Raw genomic sequence first — 19,968 nt, forward strand, 5'->3', positions numbered from 1 at the left:
GCTGCTATTTCTAGCGGGTCAAGTGACCACATGAAATTCCCGCGGCATGTGTGTAATAGACGTACGATTTAGTAAAGGGGGCAAATTTTTACGAGTACACCCCACTCCACGCGGTTCACTAAGTAAAACAAATACCCTCGGATTTACCGTATGTAACAGGGTGGAGAGGCAGTGTGTGTCCGTATCCTTTATCGTTTACTTCTTTCAGTCATTAGACCATGGCCATGTTGGGGCACTGCCTCGAAGAGTTTAGTCGGATGTATCGATCCCAAGTACCGAATTATTTAAGCTTGGGTTCGTTTGCCACCCGTCTAACTTACGAGAAAGTAAACAAACTTACGTGCGCACACGTAAATACGACGGGCTTCTTTCAGTTTCCGTCTACCAAATCCACTCACAAGGCTTTGGTCGGTTCGTGGCTATAGTACAAGACACGAGCCCAAGGTGCCACGCAGTGGGACTGAACCCGGAACCATGTGGTTGGGAAGCAAACCTCTTTCCACACTTCTTACACACACACACACACACTTAGTAATTAGCGTCCAGCGATGTTGGATGTACGGAGGAGCGTGTATATATAGGCTTGTGTATATATCAAACTGTGGACTAGCGTGTTGTTTATCTGCTCTTATTTCAGTCCCGAGTAAAGCTATGACAGCAAGATTCCAACCATGACCATCCTGTCTTTTTATATATCAGTGACTACATTGTTCTATATATGCTTCCCTTTTCTTCACGACTCTTCATTTGGCTGCTATTTCTTGCAGTTCAAGCTTACCACGTGGAAACACCCTTGTTGGCTTGTAGTGTCGTGGTGTGTGTCTCTGTGTATGCATATTGGTGGTGTGTGTGTGCGTGTATGTACATACAGTTGTGTGTATAGTGAGGTGAGTGCTGTGTGTGTGTGTGTGTATATATATATGTGTGTGTGTGTATATATATATATATATATATATATATATATATGTGTGTGTGTATGTATATATATATATATATTATATATATATATATATATATATATATATATATAGATATATATAATGTGATTGTGTAGTGGTGTTTCTATGTAGTTGTGTATATTGGTATATATGTGTAGCTCTGTGTGTGTGTGTGTAGTGCTATGAGTTCAGTGATGTCTTTGTACAGGTGTGTCTGTGTTTGGGTATTTAGAGGTGTATGTATAGCTATGTTTGTTGTGTATATGAGTGTATATGATGTAGTAATGTGTGTGTGTGTGTGTCGAGTCAGATGATGATAAGGGCCCCCAAAATCACAAATTGTGTCAGTCAGGTGTCTAAGGTATTGATTGATCAGTTTAGGACATATTGATTTGATCAGCATTAGTTTCAAGATTTGGCGCAAGGCCAGCAATTTCGAGAGAGGCGGGGACTAGTTGACCCCCAATGCTTGACCTGTACTTATTTTATCGACCCTGACAGGATGAAAGGAGCAAAGTCAACTCCAGTGGAATTTGAACTCAGAACATAAGGATGGGTGAAATGCTGTGAAGCATACTGCCCATTGAGCTAACATTTCTGCCTTTCATTTGATCAATATCAATTAATATTGATTAAGGCAGTGAGTTGGCATTTTGGCCATCTTTGCAACGGTGGCGAGCTGGCTGAGTTGTTTGAACGCCAGGCAAAATGCTTAGTGGTATTTCGTCTGACTTTACATTCTGAGTTCAGATTCCACCGAGGTTGACTTTGCCTTTCATCCTTTCGGGGTCGATAAATCAAGTACCAGTTGAGTACTGGGGTTGATGTAATCAACTATCCCCCTCCCCCAAATTTCAGGCCTTGTACCTCCAGGAGAAAGAATTTTGTCCATCTTTACATTCTGAGTTCAAATTCTACCAGGGTCAACTTTGTCTTTCATCCATTTGGGGTCGATAAAATAAGTACCAGTCGAGCATTGGGGTTGATGTAATTGACTTATACCCTTCCCAAACTTGCAGGCCTTGTGCCAAAATTTGAAACCAATATAAATAACTTGATTTGATTATCTCCCCTTATTTAGTGTATATGTATGTGGGGGAGGGGGTGGACATACTAACAGTAAGTACTAAACTCTGCCCCACCCCACAAAAAAAAAACTGGTCCTTATTTTGTTGAAGGAAATGTATCAGCTATAGTCACTTGCTAGATAGATAACCATTATGTAGTTGCATATAATGGCTATCTATTTAGAAGGCTGACGTGGGCCTTATTTTTAAACAATGTAATTTGTTATAGGGGTCTGAAATAATTCACTACTGTTACAAGTGGGTTGTGAGGTTTGGTAGAAGATCTCTAATAAGAGGGTCAGTGCAGTGGGTTGATTATATGGTAGGAGCAAGGAAAGAGAGCAGAACTACTCACTCGCTCATAACACCACTAGGTTCTAAGTTGATCTGTTAGTGAAGGCTTGTGGCTTAATGGTTAGGGATATTCAGTCCATGAAGGGCATCCTGCTGTAGAAACTCTGCCAGATCAAGATTGAAGCCTGGTGCAGCCATCTGGTTCGCCAGCCCTCAGTCATTCGTCCAACCCCTCCTATCATGGAAAGCGAACGTCAAACTTTGATGATGATGATGATGATGATGATCGTAAAGTTGGGAGTTTGATTCCTGGCGAAGTGCCATGTCTTTGGGAAAGGCACTTTATTTCACATTGCTCCAGTCCACTCAGCTGGCAAAAATGAGTGAAACCTGTATTTCAAAATGCCGGCCTTGTCACACTCTGTGTCACACTGATTCTCCCTGAGAACTACGTGTGTCTGTGGAGTGCTCAGCCACTTGCATGTTAATTTCATGAGAAGGCTGTTCTGTTGATCGGATCAAGTGGAACCCTTTTCGTAACTGTAATCAACCGAATGCCAGTTAATGATGACCTGTTGATTCTGATCAAAATTTACCTAGCCGCCTGTCACTTGTACATACATACATGACAACTGCCTCATCTTGTCAGATGATAGTCATCTCACAGAAATGGTAGTGAGACATCTGTATGACATTGGGTTTAATTGACAAAAGCCTGCACAGCATTTTTGGTCACTCTCTTGGTCACCTTAGCAGGTTCCGGTGGTAACCATTGCCAAAATGACTGCTACTGTTTTGACTGCAAGTTTTACGTCAGAGTATCTTCCTTCTAAAAGAGCTGCATTCCTCCATAGCCTTGTTAAAAATAACAAGAACCTCCTCTACCCCCAAGAAATCTATTTAATCCAGAGATGGCACTCTGAGCGGGACCACCATTCTAGGTCAGAATGGATCTGCAAGTAATGGGGATTAAGGGTGATTCCATACTCCCCACAACTTTGGAACTTCCAAACTTGAGTGTCGCCAATGGTTGCAGTTTAATGTCATACCTAGAACATACATGCATACATAATAAAAAATAAATGCGCCCTTTTAAAGCCTAGCCAGGCTCATGGGCCCAGTTTCCCAGTTTCTATGGCATATGTGTTCCCCAGCTGGACGGAACACCAGTAGCATCGCAGCATTACTCATTTTTGCCAGCTGAGTGGATTGGAGCAACGTGAAATGAAGTGTTTTGCTCAAGACCACAATACGTCGCCTGGTCGAAACAACAACCTTACGATCATGATGCTGACACCCTAACCACTAAGCCATGCTCCTCCACACATGCATAAATACATAGGGTAAATGTGTTTGAAGGTTTTTTTTTGGTATGTTTGTTCCCAAAGAACACTTCTTTTAGTGTTGTTGACACTGGCGGATTGACTGGTACTGCCGAGGTGTCAAAACCACCATGATATCCATGTGGCAGCTGATGAGGGAGGTATGTTGGATTGTTGGTATGGCTGTTTTTGTATATGTGGAATAGTGTTATAACACATCATTTTGATACATACATATATAATATGCAAGACTTTTCTCAAGTTTAAAATGTGAATTGTTTTTTGTTATCTATATTCCAACAATGGAGTTATGTATTTTCCTTAAATAATTTAAAACAGAAGGGAACAGGCATATGCAATACTTTATTTCAGGGTTATCTCCCCTGCTCCACTTTATCAGAATTAATCACAACACTAATTATTTTTTTCTCATTACGAATGTAATTTTTTAAGTGAATATATTAATGATTCTTGGCTCACTACATTATCTATGTTAATGCCCACTTTACTGTTTGTTTTTCATATAAAAGGGAGACCCTGAGTACTTCTCCCCCACCTCCCTTTCTCTCTCCCTCTTTCAGCCTTATTCGTTGTTTATAAAGAAAAGAATAGTCTTACCATGTCTAGAGATTGCGTGTTACAGCAGTGTGGTGGTGGTGGTGGGGGTGGCGGTACACACCGCACTGCTGTGAATACAGAAGTGGTTGCTGTGTGTGTGTATGTATGTATGTGTGTGTGTGTGTGTGTTTACTGGTTCTAGCTACACTCTCTAGTGTGAGTATCTAAGATCCACCCTCCCTCCAACGTATACTCTGATACTCTGCATGACTCAACATGACCAGCTGACAATAGGTGAAACCTAAGATCTTGATGTGATGTCCTACTTACCACACACAAGCACACACACACTGTGTGTGTGCGTGAGAGAGAGAGAGAGAGAGAGAGAGAGAGAGAGAGATTGTACACATCTTTACTAATAAGCATGTGTATCATATAACTTTTGAAGAAAGAAAACACTATATATATATATATGTGTGTGTGTGTGTGTGTATCTCTGCACCCCCTCCACACACACACATAAGCACAAGCAGACACACAAACACCCGTATCATATATCTTTGGTAGATCTCAACAGACAGTTCATCACTTGTTTTCCAGATGCTGTATTCCAATAATAATATCACCCGATATATTTATTTATCAATAAATATCATTATACATATTATTTTAATGTATATTGATAAAATAAGGTGGTGAGCTGGCAGAAACATTAGCATGCCGGGTGAAATTGCTCAGCGGTATGTCATCTGTCTTTACATTCAGAGTTCAAATTCTGCCGAGGCCGACTTTTCCTTTCATCCTTTCTGGGTTGATAAATTAAGTACCAGTTGCGTACTGGGGTCAATCTAATTGACTGGCCCCCTCCCCCGAAATTTCGGGCCTTGTGTCCTAGAGTAGAAAAGAATATATATTGCAAGCTAGCAGAAATGTTGGACAATGTTAGAGGTGCTGGACAAAATGCTTGGTGGCATTTCAACTGTCTTACATTTTGAGTTCAAATTCTGCTGAAGGTCGACTTTGCCTTCTATCCTTTGGGGTTGATGAAAATAAGTACCAGTTGAACACTGGAGTTGATGTAATCAACATACACTATTCCTTGAAAATGTCAGCCTTGTACCAAATTTGGAAACCAAAACATTGATAAGTTATCATATATATAGGTGCAAGAGTGGCTGCATGGTAAGAAGCTTGCTTCCCAACCACATGGTTCCAGGTTCAGTCCCACTGCATGGCACCTTGGGCAAGTGTCTTCTACTATAGCCTTGGGCCGACCAAAGCCCTGTGAGTGGATTTGGTAGACGGAAACTGAAAAGAAGCCCATCGTACACACACACACATGTTTGTGTGTCTGTGTTTGCTCCCACTATTGCTTGACAACTGATGTTGGTGTGTTTACATCCCCGTAACCTAGCAGTTTGGCAAAAGAGACCAATAGAATAAGTCCTGGGGTCGAATTGTTCGACTAAAGGCGGTGCTCCAGCATGGCGACAGTCAAATGACTGAAACAAGTAAAAGAATAAAAGAATATATATATATATATAATATATATATATACATACATTACACACATACTCACACACACCTTGCAAATATTCATATATTGGCTTTCCATACACATGATTTGGCTGAATCTTCTCCTGTCCAGTTTCTCATCAATTAATTACTCTCCTGAATAATTATTCCCTATGTGAATTTCAGTTTCATGGTAAAAGACACCATTCGAGCGTGATCGTTACCAGCATCGCCTTACTGGCACCTGTCCCAGTGGCATGTGTAAAAGATCCGAGCGAGGTTGTTGCCAGTGCTGCCTGACTAGCCCCATGCCACTGGCATGTAAAAGCACCCACTACACTATTGGAGTGGTTGGCATTAGGAAGGGCATCCAACTGTAGAAACTCTGCTAGATCAAGATTGAAGCCTGGCGCAGCCATCTGGTTCACCAGCCCTCAGTCAAAATCATCCAACCCATGCTAGCATGAAAAACGGATGTTAAACAATGATGATGATGGTGATGAGACCAGCTTTTACCATATTTCATGGTTTTCTTCTTCCACAGATTCCCTTTTGTTTGAATCACTTGGTGCTCCTTTACTCAGCAGTTGTCCTCCATATCCATATCAACACAGTCCCTCTCTTGCACACAACTCCTAATTCCTTGTCCGCCCAGTCTTATTCTCCGTTCGCTACTCGTTTACCATTGCCTCTTTACTCCACCAATGCATGTCAAACGAAACAGAAGCATGCTTGCCTCATTCCTTTCCAACCATTGCTAACAATCTGAGCTTCCAATGTCCATGTTTGCCTTCCATACAGCAATTTCACACATGATGCACATGCATCGTACAATCTCTGCCCTTCACTCAAAGAACCCCTTTGTTACCCATCGTGGTAATAAGCTCCTCAAACTCCACCCACCTTCTTCTTACTCTAACTAAGAGGTTTGCAGAACAGCCACCCCCACTGATGGTGTGGGTCAGCTAAGAAACAGAAGCTGTCAGTTACTTTGATGGAACATTCCAGGCATTTGGAGGAGTTCATTTCATGCCTGACTGTCATCTGTTTATCCCCTTGGGCCTGGTGCAGCCCCCTGGCTTCCCGGACCCCAGTTGAACCGTCCAACCCATGCTAGCATGGAAAGCGGACGTTAAACGATGATGATGACATCTGTTATTTACAAGTCTTTCCCTGTCAGCTTCAATGGGGTCCCATTGCAGTTCTTGTGTACCTCAAATTTCCATTTCTATGCTGGTGCCACATAAAAAGTACCCAGTACGCTCTGTAAGGTGGCTGGCGTTAGGAAGGGCATCCGACCATAGAAACCATGCCAAAGCAGACAATGGCACCAATTAGTTAACGATTTTAATTTGGTGTTTCTCTGCTTGCTTCTCTCTCTTTGGAGCATCTCCTTTGTCCTTATAACAGTTTATGATAATGCTGTTATGCCATTCATTGGGTGGATATCCCACATCATCACCATCATCATCATCTTTTAACATCCACTTTTCCATGATTGCATGGGTTAGATGAAATTTGTTGAGACACTTTTTTTTGCGGATGGATTCTCTTCCTCACCTGTTTCCAAGCAAAGTAATATATTTCTCCATGGAACACTGAAGACAAACCACATCACTTGCATGACCCTGATGCCCATTCAGCATCATTGCATGATGTCAAGTTACCCACAAACACACATATACACAGCAAGCTTCTTTCAGTTTCTGCCTACCAGATCCACTCACAAGGCCTTGGTCAGCCCTGGGGCTGTAGTAGAAGTCATTTGCCCAAGGTGCTGTGCAGTGGGACTGAACTCAAGACCACATGGTTTGGAAGCAAGCTTCTTAACCACACAGCAATACCTGTACCTGAACTAACTGATCCACTGCACGAGAGATGACTGTGTCCAGCTTTGCAGAATGGTTCTAGCATTCCACTGACTGTTCTCAAGGGCTTGGCTGCTTTTCCTGCCTTCATATCCTTATTTGCTGTCACCCTCAATATCTGATCCCTCTGCTGGGTCAATAAGAGGTAGTCCTTCTTTCACCGTTTCACAGCAGCATTTCCATGCCTCTCTCTCTTCAATGAGGACAGGATTGCTTTTATCATTCTATTCCCCTTCTTCCTCAATAAACTCCTGATTCGTACTGGTGCCATGCCACACTGTTTGGCAATTGGGAACACCTCGTACTTTTGATCCTCTCCCCTTGCAGAACATTGGCAAAGCACTTTCAGCTCCTTTCCTGGCATATCAGCTTTTCTTCTGGGTTCGGAATTGCTCCTTGGTCAGTCCTTCTGATTACACACTCTCATCCTAGTCCATGTCCTGAAAAGGACCACTGATTGACATGAAATCACTCATAAGTACTCTTCAGCCTCGCAGATGCACTGTCTCTTCTTCTTGCTTATGCTACCACTACCATAATGGCCTCTGGCTGGGCTCATGCCATCTCCACTCAGGCATTCTCTCTCCACTCATCTCTTCTCTTCTTCACATTCTTGTATCCAACCCTTCTCCTACCCCAGCACTTGTCACTCTTCCCAATCCTTCCTCACCCAGAATGTTATCCCTTTGAGATCTCCCCCCCCCATGCCCCTCCTTCTTGCTCATATCTTCCCCTACAAGTGGAAAAGTTCAAGAGAAACATTAATAGCATCAATCTCTCCAGTGTTGGGGAGTCCTTGAAGGTGATGGAGACTGGCCTTTCTTTCTCTACCAACTAACTTCTCCCCCCCTCCCCCCAAATTTCAGCCCCTTATCTGCTGAGAATCGGTAATGCGTCAGACAAAAACACCTTTTACTATTTTTTTCCAGCTCTTTATGTTTTGAGTTCAAATGTTGACAAAATCAACTTTGCCTCCATCTTTTGCTTGATCAAATAAAGTACCAGTCAAGTACTGGGGTTGATGGTATTGCGCCCCCACCCCATCAAAGAAATTGCTGGCCTTGTGCCAAAATTTGAAACCATTATTATTATTATTATTATTATTATTAAGGCAGTAAGCTGGCAGAGTTGTTAGACGATATGCTTTGCAGTTTTTCTTCTGGCTGTTCACATTCCGAGTTCAAACCTCACCGAGGTTTGCTCTTCATCCTTTCAGGTTCAACAAATTAAAGTACCGGTCAAGTACTGGAGGTTGGTGTTATCAACTTGCCCATTCCTGCTAAAAAGTTATCAACTTGTGCCAAAATCTGAAACCATCACTACCACCACCACCACCACCACAACCACCATCACTATCATTAATCTTATCATCACCACCACAACCATTATCATTACCACCTCCACCACCACTACATTGGGGCATACATTTTCAGAATCACTTGTGCTTTGGGCAAAATACAGTAACCCTTCGACTATTGCGGGTGTTACCTTCTAGAACCCCCCGTGGTAGGTGAAAATCTGCGAAGTAGAAACAGTACTGTGTATTTTTTTATTATTTTTAAAATTGTATATATTGGTGTTATTAAGGGCATTCAGCTATAGAAACACTGCCAGATCAGACTGGAGCCTGGTGCAGCCTCCTGGCTTCCCAGACCCCAGTCGAACTGTCCAACCCGTGCTAGCACAGAAAATGGACGTTAAACAATGATGATGATGATTTATTTTATTATAAATGCAAAAAAAACACTGTGGAGGAATCGATGTAAGCTTAATTAATAAACCGTAATAGGTGAACTGTGATATGGCGAGGGATTATTCTACCTTGTTGTATTCAGTTGTGTTTCATTGCATTCAGTGTTCATATCTCACCAAAGGGTCAGTCGTGCCTTTCATGGTTCTGGGGCCAATGAATTGAATGCTGGTCAAATACTGGGGTTAATTAAACCAACTGTTTCTTCTCTCTTCTGATAATTTGTAGCACGTGTATGGAAGTCAGCAATTAATGTTTTTAGAAGTCCATGGTTGGCAGAATTGGTAAGGTGGTGAGCTGGCAGAATTGTTAGCACGCCGGGCGAAATGCTTAATGGTATTTCTTCTGCCGTTACGTTCTGAGTTCAAATTCCGCTGAGGTCGACTTTGCCTCTCATCCTTTTGAGGTTGATAAATTAAGTACCAGTTATGCACTGGGGTCGATTTAATTGATTTGATCTGTTTGTCTGTTCTTGTTTGTCCCTTCTGTGTTTAGCCCCTTGTGGGTAGTAAAGAAATAGGTATTTCGTCTGCCGTTACGTTCTGAGTTCAAATTCTGCAGAGGTCAACTTTGCCTTTCATCCTTTTGGGGGTCGATTAAATAAGTACCAGTTACGCATTGGGGTCGATATAATCGACTTAATCCGTTTGTCCTTGTTTGTCACCTCTGTGTGTCGCCCCTTGTGGGCAGTAAAAAATAAGAAGTGGTAAAGTGTCAGATAAGATGGGGAGGGAGGGGGGAGAGAAGGTGCAAAAAGGAGGCGAATGGTGGGTGTGGTGAGGGGGGTGGAGAGGAAAGGTAACTGAGAAATCCAGGTGATGTAGTATGTGCTTAGTCTGTTCTTAGGTAATAGAGGATTGATGGGTGGTAGGGGATGAAATGTGGGGGTGGGGGCAGAGAGGATGGAGGTAAGCATTACGGAGGTGGTCTTCTTGAGTGCAGTAGAATTGAGAACCTAAAACCACTTTGGTAATGCTTATCTCCATCCTCTCAGCACCCCCCTCACATTTCATCCCGATACATTGTGTGTGTGTGTGTGTGTGTATAAGTGCCAACATACGAAACTCTTGGACCTTGAGTCACTCTTGCTTCTGCTAAATATTAACAAATACACACACTCACAAACATGTACATGTATCATCATCATCGTTTAACGTCCGCCTTCCGTGCTAGCATGGGTTGGACGATTTTGACTGAGGACTGGCGAACCAGATGGCTGCACCAGGCTCCAATCTTGATCTGGCAGTGTTTCTACAGCTGGATGCCCTTCCTAACGCCAACCACTCCGAGAGTGTAGTGGGTGCTTTTTACGTGCCACCGGCACAGGGGCCAATCCGGCGGTACTGGCAACGACCTCGCTTGAATCCTTTTACACATGCCACCGGCACAGGTGCCAGTAAGGCGACGTTGGTAACGATCACGCTCGAATGGTGCCCTTTTACGTGCCAGTAAGGCAGTATGTATATATATATATATATATAACACATACATACAGTTTTGTCTATCCTGTTTGCATTGTGAAACCTCTTTATCTGTCTGTGTGCCCCTCTGTATATATTAGTTAATCGTCTTCAGCGCTTAGCTGTTTAGGGTCCGATCCTTGTGTGATTTGAACCCTGGAAATAAAAAGACAAAACGAAATACTACCTATCTATTTTGTCATCCGCTCTCGTAATTTTTTATCCATACACCACCACCATAACAGTTTCTAACACTTACACGGCGAGTTTACGTAATTTTGGTGGCGGGAAAGTCGATTAAACCGACCTCAGTAGGATAAATGATAAAAAAAAGATATTGCAGTATTTAACACCAGGGCTTTGTTATATACCACTTGTTTATGTTCTTGCTTCTAGAGGCCACTACAAGTTTTTGTATCAGGAAGGACTTTTCCGCCGTAAAAGCCTCTTTCTTACCAGCATAGGAAACAAATGAGCGCAAAACCGATCACGATGACCCTCTTTCCCCCAACACCTTGTCTCGGTTACCATCAGATATATACGAGATCAGTGGTTCCCAACCTGTGGTCCGCTTGGGTAACACTGGGGGTCTGTGAACTAAATTTAAAATTTCATATATATATGGCTGTGGTAAGTAGCTTGCTAACCAACCACACGGTTCCGGGTTCAGTCCCACTGCGTGGCACCTTGGGCAAGTGTCTTCTGCTATAGCCCCGGGCCGACCAATGCCTTGTGAGTGGATTTGGTAGACGGAAACTGAAAGAAGCCTGTCGTATATATGTATATGTATATATATATATATATATATATATATATATATATATATATGTATGTGTTTGTGTGTCTGTGTTTGTCTCCCTAGCATTGCTTGACAACCGATGCTGGTGTGTTTACGTCCCCGTCACTTAGCGGTTCAGCAAAAGAGACCGATAGGATAAGTACTGGGCTTACAAAGAATAAGTCCCGGGGTCGATTTGCTCGACTAAGGCGGTGCTCCAGCATGGCCGCAGTCAAATGACTGAAACAAGTAAAAGAGTATATATATATATATATATAACACATACATACAGTTTTGTCTATCCTGTTTGCATTGTGAAACCTCTTTATCTGTCTGTGTGCCCCTCTGTATATATTAGTTAATCGTCTTCAGCGCTTAGCTGTTTAGGGTCCGATCCTTGTGTGATTTGAACCCTGGAAATAAAAAGACAAAACGAAATACTACCTATCTATTTTGTCATCCGCTCTCGTAATTTTTTATCCATACACCACCACCATAACAGTTTCTAACACTACACGGCGAGTTTACGTAATTTTGGTGGCGGGAAAGTCGATTAAACCGACCTCAGTAGGATAAATGATAAAAAAAAGATATTGCAGTATTTAACACCAGGGCTTTGTTATATACCACTTGTTTATGTTCTTGCTTCTAGAGGCCACTACAAGTTTTTGTATCAGGAAGGACTTTTCCGCCGTAAAAGCCTCTTTCTTACCAGCATAGGAAACAAATGAGCGCAAAACCGATCACGATGACCCTCTTTCCCCCAACACCTTGTCTCGGTTACCATCAGATATATACGAGATCAGTGGTTCCCAACCTGTGGTCCGCTTGGGTAACACTGGGGGTCTGTGAACTAAATTTAAAATTTCATATATATATGGCTGTGGTAAGTAGCTTGCTAACCAACCACACGGTTCCGGGTTCAGTCCCACTGCGTGGCACCTTGGGCAAGTGTCTTCTGCTATAGCCCCGGGCCGACCAATGCCTTGTGAGTGGATTTGGTAGACGGAAACTGAAAGAAGCCTGTCGTATATATGTATATGTATATATATATATATATATATATATATATATATATATATATGTATGTGTTTGTGTGTCTGTGTTTGTCTCCCTAGCATTGCTTGACAACCGATGCTGGTGTGTTTACGTCCCCGTCACTTAGCGGTTCAGCAAAAGAGACCGATAGGATAAGTACTGGGCTTACAAAGAATAAGTCCCGGGGTCGATTTGCTCGACTAAGGCGGTGCTCCAGCATGGCCGCAGTCAAATGACTGAAACAAGTAAAAGAGTATATATATATATATATATATATATATTATATATATATATATATATATATGAGAGAGAGAGAAAGAAAGAGATAGAGATAGGCGCAGGAGTGGCTGTGTGATAAGAAACTTACTTTCCAATCACCTGATTCCACGTTCAATCCCACTGCGTGGCATCTTGGGCTAATGTCTTTTCTGCTATAACCTCGGGCCGATTAAAGCCTTGTGGGTGGATTTGGTACCCGGAAACTAAAAGAAGCTGATCGTATCTGTGTGTGTGTGTGTGTGTGTGTGTGTGTGTTGTGTGTGTGTGTGTGTGTGTGTGTGTGTGTGTGCGTGCGTGCGTGCGTGTATCTGTCCCCCACCATCGCTTGACAACCGATGTCAGTGTGTTTTCGTCCCTGTAACTTAGGGGTTCGGCAATAGATAACGATTAAGTCACGGGATCGATTTGTTCGTCTAAAGGCGGTGTTCAAATAATTGAAACAAGAAAAAAAGTGTGTGTGTGTGTATATATATATATATATATATATATATATATATATACACACACATGCGCGCACGCACGCGCACACACATACACACACACAAAAGGATAAGCATATTAAAAGGGGTCCGTGGGAAAACTCATTTAAATAAAAGGGGTCCTTGGTAGTGAAAAAGGTTGGGGAACCACTGTCCTAGGTTCTGCAATGTTATCACCGGTTCGAATGTGTTAGTGGCGTATTTGAAAAGAAGCCGTTTACTGTGTTTTGTCATGGAGAAAATTTCTCTCTGCTTGGCGCTCCCACCTTACAATATTAGGTTCTGTTACAAGGGCTTGGACGTCCACAAAGCCTTTATGCTCCCCAAACGACGGAACTTCTACTGGTTGCCCGACTTGCTAGATATAACACCCACAATTCCCTCATCATGCCCCGTCATCTTAAAAATATATAACGTAGTCCTAGATACACTTGGCCTGCCAGAAAGAAAAGGAACAGAAAAAGCGAGAGAGTCGCGACTAGAACGTCTTTGGTCATTGATCTGTTTGATCAGATCTGAGCAAGAGCCAAACGGCAACATGGCCCTCGTTTTAGTTTTAGTATTATCTTTGTGTTGGTCATTTCATTAAAACAATATTTCGTTGGAGAAAATGTGAGAAAAGATAACGTCCTTGAACGTCTGCGCGGCCGTCCTCCGCCATTCCTGGTGTGAACCTATAGCATTTCATGATTTACCTCAGAGATTCCTTTAGGAAAGGCATCAACACCTCTAACTCCCACTAAAATCATTTCAAACTTCGTAGTTCAGTCCAAATGATGTAGGCCCGTGTTTCTCAACCAATTCTTTTTACATATGGACCCTCATAGCCATTTGATGTTAAAAAAAACCCCAATTATTATATTTTTAGAATTAAATAGTATTACGAATTGTATAAAAGAAATTGTTAAAAATGTTTTTCCTATTGTAGGAAAAAAAAACCCCCAATGGTTCACAGAATTTAATTTTGTCCCTGTTCATCTCGAGTTAAAATCCTGGCCGCCGATAACCCTCTCTTTTCTCGGTGTCTGGGTGAGTTGATTAAACCGACTCTACGCCGCCTCTCATCATATTCTCGGTTCTGTATCAGTGGGAGAAACCAATGTAATTACTGGTACCAGAATATGAAAGGGATAAAGTTGTCAGGGAGTCGAACCAGCGACTCAGTTTCGAACTCCGACTGGAATAGTTTCTCTTCAGTTAGTCCCTTACTTATCTCGTTGGAAGAGCCATGAACATCACAACATCCTCTTTATCATTTCGTATAGTAGTAACACAAAATTGGTTTCTGTTTTTTTTTTCTTTCTTTTCTATTTTTTGTTTGTTTGATGAATTGAATTCAGTCCTGCCAGGATTCGAACTCGAGATCTGGGAGAGACTAAGTTATTGTAACGAGTTTTATAGTCCAACGCTCTGATGTCACAACTGCCTCAGCTTGCTTCTATTTATATTAGAAATTGTTAGCATTATTCGATTGTTGTATTAACACCACCACCACCACCACCACCCGCCACCGTCATTATTATCATTACCGTCCCCACCACCGTCACCCTAACCATTATCAACACCACCATTATTATTTTTATTACCACCACCACAGCCACCGCCACCACCATCATCATCATCACCATTAACAACAAGTCGACAGTCTATAACAACAAATATGGCAGCTGGTATTGAAGGTTTTTGTTGTTCTGTTGTTTTGTTTTGCTTTTGTTTAGTTTTGTGTGTTTGTGTTTTTCTTTTATTTTCCTTCATCTGAAAGGAATTCTGATGCTATCATATTTGACTATATAGTCAGTCTGGTAACATTGTTATTTTGCTAACAATGTGAGGTTTTTTCGCCTTGATTTTGTTGTTGCTGTTGTTAACAACACTACCGCCACCACCACCACCACCACTACGTAGTAATAGTAGTTGTGGTGGTAGCAGTAGTAATAGTGGCAGAGCATTGTAACTTTTAATTGTTCTCTAACAAAGCACTTGGTATTCCCCCTCCTCTCCGTGGAACTGCACCCAAATGTTATGGTGTAAATATATATATACATATATATTATATAATATATTATATAATATATTATATAATATATTGTATAATATAATATATATATATATATATATTATGCATCTCTCTGTTAAATATATCTCTGGGTAGCACGCAATATGTGTATGAATCAGTTGTTGGTTTTTCTTCCCTTTTTCCCCCCCAAGTTCAATTTAAATGTTGTTTCGATGTTGGAAGAAATAAAAAGTCAGGAATGAGTGAATGGAGGGGAGGAAGGGTGAGGCGAAAAAAAAAGCTTTTGGTTTTAGTAGAAAGAATAAGAATAATAAAAGAGAGAGAGAGAGAGGGCGAAGCGATGAAGCTAGAAAGAGTTGTGTGTGAAGTAGGTTTGCTGTTGGTAGTTAGGCAGCTGCTGTCTGCTTGCTTGTTCTACTTTTCTCTTGAAAACCAACCTACCACCATCAGCAGCCTGCTGTTTGTTGTTGTTTACAGTTAAACTGCTTGTCGATATAACAACCCTGTTGTTAGGCTTACTCAGAGAGGGGCGGCAGTCAGTTGTTGGTGGCTAGCTACACTCAGTACACATCGATTTACTGCAGTCTGACCTAAATCGACCATCACACAGAACGGTAAACAACGCACCACAAGCTCGAGAACATTCGCTGAACGCAGTTTAATACACATGTACTCAAGTTGTGATTTGGTTAGAACATCTCAGCGCCCAGCTTCTCTTCTTCTGCTCATATAAAACCAAGCGATATTCTGTCTAATGTCTCATGTCTGCTCTTATTTGAACAGTTTAGTCGTGGTTTAGCCGTTTTTTTCCCTCACTTCTCTGCACAGACTCGTGTAACAATTTTCATTTGATATATTAAAACCAGTCGAAAGTTTTTGATGTCGAATCTCTCAGGTAAATCTTATTTCACAACTTGACACAACAAGCTAAGCTTATTACTGTGTTAATCGGATTAAACAGTTTTTTTTTCTGGTTGGCAACGTGGCTGACGCACAACTGCAAAGAAGCTTTGTATAGAGAGTCTCTGTTGTGACATCCAAAATGGCCGACCCTCCGTTCGTTGGAGACCTCAATACATCTGCTGTAGATGGTGGTTTGTACCTCACAACAGCGTTGAACAACGAAGAATTTGAAGGTTTATTAACGAAAGACTCAAAGTCCAGTCAACAGGCTGAGAAATACGCGGTGTTGAAATTCCGTCACTATCTGACCAAGCGAGGTGAACCATTGTCTTTGGAGAATTTGTCCTACCATGTGACCAGCGGTGACATGCCTGCCAAGGAGCGACTGCTTACCTACCTGACCACCTTCTTTAACGATCTCAGACGGACTGATGGCAGCAAATATAAATTCAATGCCCTCAGAAGTATTCGTTACGCCTTAAATCGCTTTACTTTGAAGTTTGGAGTTGATTTTCTCAACGATGCTTATTTGAAAAAACCATTAAATGATGCATGGGTAGCGTTAGGCGAATGCCTGAAGCTGGAAGGGAAAGCCGATGTCCAGCATCACGATATTCTATCGTTGGAAGAAGTTAAGAAAGCATATGCCTGGTGTAATCAAAATCTTTCTGATCCTGATCGACTCCAAAAGAGAGTTTTTATGGATATTTACCTCTACTTTGGACGCCAGTGCCGACAGAATTTACCACACCTGACCAAAGATAATTTCGGCATGGACGTCGATGCCAACAACCAGCGTTATGTTTACTTTATCGACAAAACCGGCGACACAACCCGTAAAAGCAACACCCAGTTAGTGATGAAAGAACGCGTGGGATTTGCTAATTGTCCCGTAAAGATGTTCCTGAAATATGTTTCCAAATTAGACCCTCATTACCCGCGATTCTTCTGTCATCAAAAGCTAAACGTTGACCCGCTCTACCACACGGTTTGGTATACAAAACAGCCGATGGGCGAGAAGAGAATGGCCGAGTTTATGAAATCCATTTCGAACGACGCCGGTTTGTCTAAAGTTTACACAAACCATTGTTTGCGTTCCACGCTGCTGTATCTAATGGAAGAAGGTGGGTTGGATGCTAAGGATGTCAGTCGAATAACTTGTAGTCAATCATCTCACGAAGTATCCATACCCGAGGTCCCTTCACCAGCACAACGTCCCTTACAAACACCACACGCCGCCGCCGCCACTACAAACACGTGGCCCTCCTCACATTCTGGCACCTCACTTCACTCTCGGAATAAAAAATCATCTCAGGTAAGTTATATTCTACACACATTCACCTTCGTCCTCGTTAAACCACCCACCTCGAGCATATCTCTCTCTCTCTCTCTGTACCCAGCAGCCTCAATGTATCCACCCCTATTTATATCCTCATTTTGTAAATAAAGGAAGGTAACTCTAACATTAATCTGAGAAGTTGAACAAATTCTGGTAAATTATTTCCACCCTTTGTGTTGTTTAGCGAGGTCCTTGAGGTACCCTGATGTGTCTATTATAGTTGTTGCTTGGCTCCAGGTTAGCTCTATCCCTAAAGGGATTCCGACCATAACCGTCTCGTCTTATTTTTGTGCGACGGTAAATGTGATTTGAAGGAAATTTGGCTGCTATTTCTAGCAGGTCGTGCGCCTCCGTCGACTCGTCTAGTGTGGCTATCTTGGTATGCTAGCTGCTATGGTACCCTGACGTGCCTGATTCTACCCTAATGTGTTATTCCGTGATAACCAAATGTATCTATGGAACCATAATACCTGTCTTACCCTGATGCATCTGCTATGGTACCCTAAAATTTCTTGGGATACCATCACTGTGACACCTCGATGTACTCGCTGTGGTACTCTGCTTGTATATCATGATACCCTAATGGTACTCGGTTGTATTAACAATGGTACCCCGATCTTCTGTTTACTATAATACTCTGATGTTTTTAAATATTCTATTTTCTGTTAGAGTTTTTCTCTTACGTATCTGTTTACTGAAGTTCTACGGTGGTTTCTGTGCTACAATTTGTAGTCCTACCTCTAAGCTGTCATACCCTCATATGCTATAGGGGTACCTGGCTAATTGTAACGCATTTTCACAGGTCCATTTTCACCCTTATGTGCCTGTGACATTCATAGATTGTTGTAATACTTCTGTATTCCGTTGGTGCTTATTGTCTGTTGTGTGATAGCTATACATACCCCATAATAATACCCGTATACTAACTATAGCTGTCTTCAACTATACATATGAGCTGCAGCGCTATACTATCAGGGAAGCTGTGCTGTGGTCAGTCGATCACACACACACACACAGTCACAATCGATCCATTTTGCTTCTTCACAGTTGAGAGGGAACAGCTGGGTTTTTAGTTCTCCTTCACAACCACCCAACCAATATACCCCTTCCTTAGTGACTCTTGTAGTACTCGTACTTATTTTCCTGTACTTTCAAAGGCTTTACACACACACACACACCCTACGTTTACTAATTTCTTCTTAGCCGTTTGAAATTGAAAGGGGTAACTGATCAAAGTTTGGGGGCAGAAAGCAAGTCCTTGAAGGGCATTTGTGGATTATGATAAAAGCAGGGTTTCTTGATAGCTTTTGAAAATAAACTATTATTATTATTATTATTTTGGTTTGACTCAGATTTGGTCTTATTTCTGGTAGGACTCATGTGGGTAGCGGGTTACTACCTGTAACCTTAGGTATCCACACGTTTACGGCAGTCTTCCAGGTGCTTAGAACCCTCCTGATAACCCTTGCTGTCCGTCAGAGGCAAACATTCCGTAGGAGCTCCAATCTGGGCATTCTATTTCAATCTCCTTCAGCCATTTGTCTATATCTTGGCTTATTATTATTATTATTATTATGATTATTATTATGATTATTATTATTTTATTATTATTATTATTATTCAGGGTCGATAAAATAAAGTACCAGTTTAATACTGTGATCCATGCAATTGATGTGCCCCTCCCCTCAGAATTGTTGGCCTTGTGCCAAAATTAGAAAGAATTATTATTATTATTATTGTGATTTGGGTGTGTTGTTAGTGTCTGGCAAAACACTTAGTGGAGATCAACTTTGCCTATCGTTCCTTTGAGGTTGATGAAATAAAGTACCAGTTGAACACTGGGGTCAGTGTAATCGATCAGCCCCTTCCCCTCATTTCAGGCCTTGTGCCTATAGCAGGGGCCCCCAAACTGTTTAGACCATCAGCTCCTTCATGGAATCCTTTGATTAGGTATGTACAAGAAAATAAATAAATAAATAATAAAGTAGATATGCAGTTTCAGGCATTTATCAACCCCTTGAGTAGACCCATCAACCCCCAGGGGTCGATATTGACCACCTTAGAAACCCCTGGCCTATAGTAAAAAGTAGTTTTTTTTTGTTCTTTTTGAAAAGGCGATGATCTGGTGGTTACGGTGCCAAACAATCTGCCTAACACCATTTCTTCCAGCTTTTACTTTCTGAATTCAAATTCTGCCGAGGTCGACTTAGCCTTCCATCCTTTTGGGGTTGATCAAATAAGTACCAGTTGAACACTGGGGTCAGTGTAATTGACTAGCTCCCTCCCCACTGATTTTAGGCTATATGCTTAAAATAGAAAGGATTATTATTTTCGTGGTTTGGGCGAAACGTTAGAGCGTCTGA

General features: G+C 41.8%; 1 protein-coding gene and 1 long non-coding RNA gene across 7 annotated transcripts in view; one reads left to right on the forward strand and one right to left on the reverse strand.

Moving 5' to 3' along the window:
* Nucleotides 1-19,968, forward strand: part of LOC115220336 — a 72,864-nt gene that overhangs the window by 27,416 nt on the left and 25,480 nt on the right. Inside the window, exon 1 of one of the 6 annotated variants that reach the window (XM_029790437.2) lies at nt 15,740-17,581. The exons of the other annotated variants lie outside the window; for them this stretch is intronic. Coding sequence (XP_029646297.1) covers nt 16,406-17,581 — 1,176 coding nt within the window. The 5' untranslated portion in view covers nt 15,740-16,405. Of the gene's footprint in view, nt 1-15,739; nt 17,582-19,968 lie in introns of those variants that run through there. 6 annotated transcript variants of the gene reach the window in all.
* LOC118766565 lies at nt 1,780-19,059 on the reverse strand. The gene is made up of 4 exons (XR_005002503.1): nt 18,925-19,059; nt 12,558-12,562; nt 4,158-4,165; nt 1,780-1,805 (listed from the first exon to the last, which is right to left on the reverse strand). It is a non-coding gene; the product is annotated as an uncharacterized LOC118766565 (long non-coding RNA).

Source organism: Octopus sinensis, linkage group LG16 (genome assembly GCF_006345805.1).
Source record: "Octopus sinensis linkage group LG16, ASM634580v1, whole genome shotgun sequence".
NCBI lineage: Eukaryota > Metazoa > Mollusca > Cephalopoda > Octopoda > Octopodidae > Octopus > Octopus sinensis.